We start from the raw sequence: 6,591 nt of genomic DNA, 5'->3' as shown, positions 1-6,591 counted from the left end.
GTAGGTGTTAGTTTCTATGGGAGAACAGTGCGAGTGGAGGTTTTTAGAGGCCTGCACCCGGAAGGCACCCTGCACCGAGCTCTGGGAGTACACCCAGCGGATGCGCGGTTCCCGCCCCTCCACTGCCCTCAGGGGCCCCGCCTCCCGCGAGTGGACTACACTTCCCGGCAGCCCCCGCTGGCGGCGGCGGCGCGGGCGGGAGGGGGCGGCACTGTGTGAGGCTGAGGGGGGCGGTGCGCACCGGGCACGCGCGCCGGTGACCAAGGCGTTCGCCCGGCTGAAGCGAGTACATTAACCCCTGGAGGCGGCGGCGGCGAGGGAGCGAGCCTCGGGCGGGCGGGCCCAGCCTGAGGGAAGGGAGGAAGGGGCGGGGAGAGCGCCAGAGGGAGGCCGGTCGGCCGCGGGCGGGCGGGCAGCGCAGCGCCGAGCGGGGCCCGCGGGCCCATGAGGAGGCCCGGGGACCATGGGCTCCAGGATCAAGTGAGTGCGGCCGGGCCGGGCGAGGGGCGGCGAGGCCGGGCAAGGGCCGCAGGCCTCGGGCCGCGCAGGGGACTTGTTGCCGGGACCCCAGGGGCGCCCCGCGTGCCAGCGTCACGCGGGGAGGGGGACTGTTGCCATGACGATCCAGGGAGGCGCGGGGGCGGGGTGCGCGCGGTGTGGAAGGGGGCCTGTGGTCAGGTGTCCCCTCCTCACCTGAGGGCGGGAACAGCTGAGATCACAAGGCGGCCCCCTCCCCGGGGGTTACAGAAAGCCTCTGAAAACAGTCACACTGTTGGGGGGAGGGAGAGAAATCTCCGGAAGCAACTACCCAAATGGGTGTGTTTGGGGCGCCCCTGAGAGTCAGGCAGGTCCTGAGGTGGCAGCCTGGCTGCTTAAAGGCCTGCGGCCCCCACAGAAGTCGCGTGAGGTTTTTCAGAGGGAGGGGCCCTTCAGAGACTTCTGGTCTGGATGGCCTGGGGAGGAAGGCCCTTTTCTCTCCTATTTCCCCCTCTTACCTGTGAAAGTCTCCCCACAGCCAGGGCCAAAGGCTGTGAAGGAAGATAACTCTGTGTTGTAACTGAGCACCTGATCTTGATAATCGTTGGGAAGGTTTTGTAATTCAATCTGGCAAATTCCCTCACTTATTCATTCATCTTGAGTCCCTGGTGGAGGGTTAGTTTTCCTGGGAAATTGTTGATACATCTAACTTCAGGACTCATTGAAACATTGTTGCCCTCCTTCTAGACCTAGAAGTTGACTTTGTAAAGTGCAACTTTTATGGAGCCCCATTTGGGTGTGTTGCTTTGGACTCTATCTCCCCTCCCAGCCAGGTCCTCTTTTGGCCTCTCCCTTCCTCAGTTCCAGAACATGAGATGCCTTATCTCTAATCACTAACAAATGTTTCTCTGTGAGGAAAAGAATTGTGTAAGGGCACTTAAAAACAAAGTTAACAGCATCGGTTTGTTTGGGTTTTTTTAACAAACAGATTTCATAGGACACTTTAAACCCGCTTAAAAGAAAGTCTGAAGAATGTGTTTATTTCAGCATTTTGAGAATTATGTTAGGGAAGTTTGAAAGGGGAAGGACCTGATGGGTGAAATCCAATAATTATTCAAGTATTGCATCTCTTGTCCAGTTGATGTCCAGGCAGTGTGACCTTTGCCCAGCCTTGTAGTCCCCTGACCAGCTGAAGCCTCCATTCACAAAATGTGTCTAACAGGCTGCAGCAGCCCTGAGACTAGGAAAATTTGCTTAGGATAATGAAAATAGAAGAGTTGGATGAGCACACTGTTAATTCTTGATTTTTATGGAAGTGAAGGGAAAAAGTTAGAAGCATGCTCCAAATAAGAGTTTAAGAAGGTTGGGAGGTAAAAAGACGTAGTTTGTGAAGCATTGGGATTAAAGAGGCACTCGAAGTTTAGCTCCTGCTTCCAAGTAAGAGTTGTAAACTTGGATTTCAATAGCACTTAGAAACACTTTATAAAAGCCACCTTAGAGTCGCAGACTATACTTGTGAGGATGCTTACTCTTCCTGTTAGAAGTTCAGAGACTTACTAGATGTGGGGCAAGTCACTGTCAGAATCAGCATGACAATCCAGCAAGTGGAAGTTCAGATGACTAGGCATCAGGCCCCTGTCTCATTCTTCAATGTTGCAGGTTTCTCAAGTGTGTTTTGTGGAACCTGTCCTGTTTATCTGAGCACTTGGGCAAGAGAACTTATACTAACGCATGAAATTCTATTACATGGAAAGTTAGTGTAAAGAATAGCCTTCTTGATCTTGAAACTAGACTGCTCAGTGATGAGAACTTAGACGTGGGAAATATGTTACTTTTTCTTGTGGTGAGGCTGAAAGAGAATATGAACAGAGAAGTTATGAAAAGTAGTTGTGATTTATGGTGACTGTCAGCTGTGTGACTTCTGCCTGCAGGTAGGAATGGGGATGGACAGGTGGCAAGGAAACCATCTACTTAAGTGTCACCCTAGTTTTTGGAGGAGACAGCTTTGGTTACTGCTGACAGCCTGTTCTATCTTGACAAAGAACAGACTCAGCTCAAGGTGTTCACCTGGCTGAAGTGACATCTAAGTGCGTGGGCTCCACTGTGTAGGAGGGTCTTGGGGCTGGAGAAGAGCCCTGTGGGGCCCTCTGAGCAGGAGGGCACTATGGTCGCCTGTGTTTTCTCTCTTTAACTCTGATATTGTGTGGCCCAGTCAGGCTAACCTGGAATCAGATTTGGATTCTGATTCCAGCTCTTTTGTCTACTGACTATGAAACTTTGTACAAAATACCTCTTTCACGCTCAGTTGTCCTGAGGGTAAAATGGGGAAGACTATATGCTGCAGGGTCATTATGAGCAATAAACAGTATCAGCATGACTGCCAGGCCCATATTAAAGACTCAGTAATTGTTAGGTTTCTTTTATACCATCTCTGTCAAAAGACTTAAGAAAACTGCTGTATTTTATAGCAGAAATGTCAGAGAACTGTGCATTTTAGGTCATGGAGAAGAAGGTTTTTTGATGATCCAGGAATTCGACTGTGAACATGCAGAGCAGGACTCAACATTCACTCATTAAAAGTTGATTAAAAACCATATTCTGTGTGATTGTGAAGCTAGTGTCTGTTATACAATCAGTAGTAAAGCAGGTGTGTTGCTAGGCACAGGAGTTCGGGTTTAGTGCTTGATCAGACTTTCCTTTCAAGCTTAGGCTGGTTAAGCACCATCTCAGTTGTTAGGCACGGTGGTAATGCTTTATGTGAGCCATTTCATCAAATCCCCACAACTGTCCAATGATGTAGATAGTATTAGCTACATTTTTCAGATGAGAATGGGGCTTATAGGCCTTAGATCAGATATTGTCCCCAGAAGGCCTGCCCTGATGGCAGCTCTCTGCCCCCACCCCTCCTCAGCTTAGGCCAGGTGCCCCTCATCTGTGCATCCCCTCCCCAGCCTAGACCAATTGTCCATCTGTTTCTGTGGCCCCCTGTGTTTATCACTGTCGTAGCACTAAATCTAGTTCCTCGTGTGTCTCCTACACTACGCCTGACATAAACTTCTTGAGAGCAGGGACTGTCTTACTTGTCTTTGAGTTTCCTGTGTCAAACCCAGTGCCTGACATACAAAGTTGTTTAGGAGAAGTGTATGGAATGTGTTTAAGAAATATGTTGGGTTCTGAATTAAGATCCTAACTAAAGGCTCTGACTTGAATGTACATAGGCTTAAAAAAATAACAGTTTGCTACTTGAACTCTTGAGGAGGAAGAGTGTTTATGCTTTATAAGTTTTTAAGTCAAATTGCCCCGGTCTGGGCAGCAGTTCCTTACTTTTTCTGAAAAGTGTTTAGTTCGTGTTCATTTTAATAAAGGAATCTTGTCTCAGACAAGATGTCTACTTGACAAAGGAAAGAAAAGGTCACCAGTATGCAGGTAGCTCTCTGGAAAGCTCCTCAACCTTAAACCTGAGCAGACATTTATTTGTCTAGAGAGATAAAAGGAGCAGTGGTAACTGGCAATCTTCGACAGGTATGTTTAAATCTTATTTAGTGTCTGAGTGATCCCAGTGGACTGGAATGTGGTTAATATGAAGCAATTTAACAGATAGTGCAGACGCACAGCAGGAAACTGTGGCAGTTTAATATTGCTTGTGGTGACATCTTAGAAATTGTTTCCAGGCACCAAGGGCAGGAAGTGGATTGTAAGTGATGGAAGGAAGTATTCTGAGTGAGTTTGAAGAAACCTGACATTTATGGACTTGGAGAAAAGCATACTCAAACAATTGAAGGCATAGGGACAGGACAGGGCAGCTGATTTGGCCTTGAGGTGGTGTTTATTCTGTATTAGTCTGTATACCTGTCTTCTGTCCCTGTCAGACCATGACCTCTTTGAGATTGGTGACCAAGAAATTTATTCATTTCTTCATTCACTCACTTACTATAGAACTAAGAGGAGTGTCAAGCACATATTAAGCACTCAATAAATATTAGTCATTGTTGTTATTACCGTAATTGGTGATAGTACTATATTATTTGCCTGGTAGTATGCTGAATATTAGGGACACAGAAAGGAAAAGATTTTTCTTTGCTTTAAGACTCTCCAAAGTAGTAGTGAGACAGAAATGTAAAACAAAACCAGATCCCTCCAGGCCCGCTCCCAACCAAAAACCCAAGTGTCAGAAAATAAGATCATTTCTGTGGTGGAGATGCAGCCTGTGATGAATAGGTGAGTAAGTGAAGGAGAGATGTCTCTCAAGGAGGGCATCCAAGGAAGGAAGGAATGCTTTGTCAAGAAGATGGTGTTTTAGTTGAGACAGGAGAGATGAGTAAGGGTGTGAAAGGGGTATGAGTGCTGGCAGAAGGAGTAGAGGCTGTGGTGACGGCCGTGGTGATGATGGCAGTGACAGTGGTGGTGGTGGCAGCAGTGGTAATATCCCAATAGGGGGAGCAGTGTGTGTGAAGACAAGATGTATTAGGGAAACAAAAATATTAATTATCACTTAATAGGCACTTAAATGCCAGTAATTGTTGGACATTGGGAGTTAATGGTGAATGATATTTATTCCTCCCAAGTTTATCCATGTTATAGCATGTATGAGTATTTCATTACTTTTTATTGTTGAATAATATTTCATTGCATGGATAAATTACATTTTATTCATCTATTCATCAGTTGTTAGATATTTGGATTGTTTCCATTTTTTCACTGTTACGAGTAATGTTGCTATGAACATTTTGTGTGGACATATGTTTTCATTTCTCTTGGGCGTATACCTAGGAGTGGAATTGCTGGATCATATGGTAATTCTGTTTAAGGAACTGTTTAAACTGTTTTCCAAAGCAATTGCACCACTTTGTGTAAAGTATCTCATTGTGGTTATGATTTGGCCCACGTGAATTTTGTTGAAAACGAAAGAGAGTAGACAGAGAGAGGTTTCTCAGAAGTGTGTGAAAATGGAACTGAAAGAAAAGTGAGATTTGGGAGGAGGGGTTCTTAAGGAAGAACAGTGGAAGTCATGGGTTGGAAGTGGGGATAAACCCAGCTCATTGTTTTCTGGTATAGAGAAGCAGCTTTGGCTTTTTTAAGATTGCTCTGCTCCAGACTTTTTTTAGACAGCTCGTTAACAGATCCCATTACCAAATGTACCACAGGCTTGCTTCTTTTCAAGGCTTGTTGTGTAGCACAACTGCCATATCTTCCTTCCGTGGGATAAGACTAGGAGTTGAAATGTGACTTCCTCTCCAGAGCCCTCTGATGCCTCTTTCCTCTCTCCACCACAGGGTTCCCCTCCTACTCTCCACAGGAGACAGTACAAAGACTTAGGGTGGTCGAACAGAAGTCTTGCTAGAGACTGAGCTCCCCATTATGTACCCAGAATCAGTCTCTTGAATTTTCATGACTTTTCTGGAAAATGTATTGGTGCAACTCCATCATTCTATTCTGAGCCAGTACAGTCAACTTGGAGGGGTTTGCACAACAGATAGGAAGGTTGAAATAGGGAAGGTAAAATCTGGAGTTTGCTGTAGGAAAATATGTTTCTATTCAGGCTGTTAATTCTGTGTGTAAGTTCCTGGCTAGAATTCTCCTTGTGGGTTGCAAAGGTTCATGCTTTTACCTGGCCCTAGGGGGAACCAATCTCTGGATTCATAATATCCTTTTTGCTTAAAAGGATTTTGTTGGGAAATGGAAAGATAAACAAGGAAGAAAAATAAAGCAAAGAAAACAAAGTTGGTCTCCTACTTTTATTAGAATCCATACCCATTCTATCCAAATATTTTGGACTTGAAAAGGAGCCAGATAAAGGAAGTAACAAAATATATGTTCAAAAATATATAAGTTCCTATAGAAAAGATAGGTTATATACCAAGAGTTCATTTGTGATTTGGTTATGGCATTTAGGATGTATTTTTCTCTTAGAGATACTGTTATGTCTATAAATCAGTAGCTGTCAAGCATAAGGACTTTCCAGGCGAAGGGAACTGTGTGTAAAAGACATACGGAGATAACAGGTATAGCTGAAATACAGGCTGTGTGGATAAAGATTATAGGCGATGAAGTTGAAAAAGTAGGTTTGTGCCACTGGGACCTGATGCCATGGAAGGATTGAGTTGGGAATGTAAT

General features: G+C 45.5%; 1 protein-coding gene across 4 annotated transcripts in view; it reads left to right on the top strand.

Annotated features, from left to right (window-relative positions):
* Positions 1-314: 314 nt before the first annotated feature.
* DENND1A (DENN domain containing 1A) overlaps positions 315-6,591 on the top strand; it is a 470,496-nt gene continuing 464,219 nt past the window's right edge. For 2 of the 4 annotated variants that reach the window (XM_031450417.2, XM_031450418.2), the window contains exon 1: positions 316-480. In XM_031450417.2, the coding sequence (XP_031306277.1) occupies positions 464-480 (17 nt within the window). In that variant the 5' untranslated portion in view covers positions 316-463. Of the gene's footprint in view, positions 481-6,591 lie in introns of all 4 variants that reach the window. The other 2 variants (XM_031450416.2, XM_031450419.2) reach the window with 2 other exon arrangements.

Source organism: Camelus dromedarius, chromosome 10 (assembly GCF_036321535.1).
Source record: "Camelus dromedarius isolate mCamDro1 chromosome 10, mCamDro1.pat, whole genome shotgun sequence".
Classification (NCBI taxonomy): domain Eukaryota; kingdom Metazoa; phylum Chordata; class Mammalia; order Artiodactyla; family Camelidae; genus Camelus; species Camelus dromedarius.
This window is presented reverse-complemented; position numbering and strand designations above follow the sequence as displayed.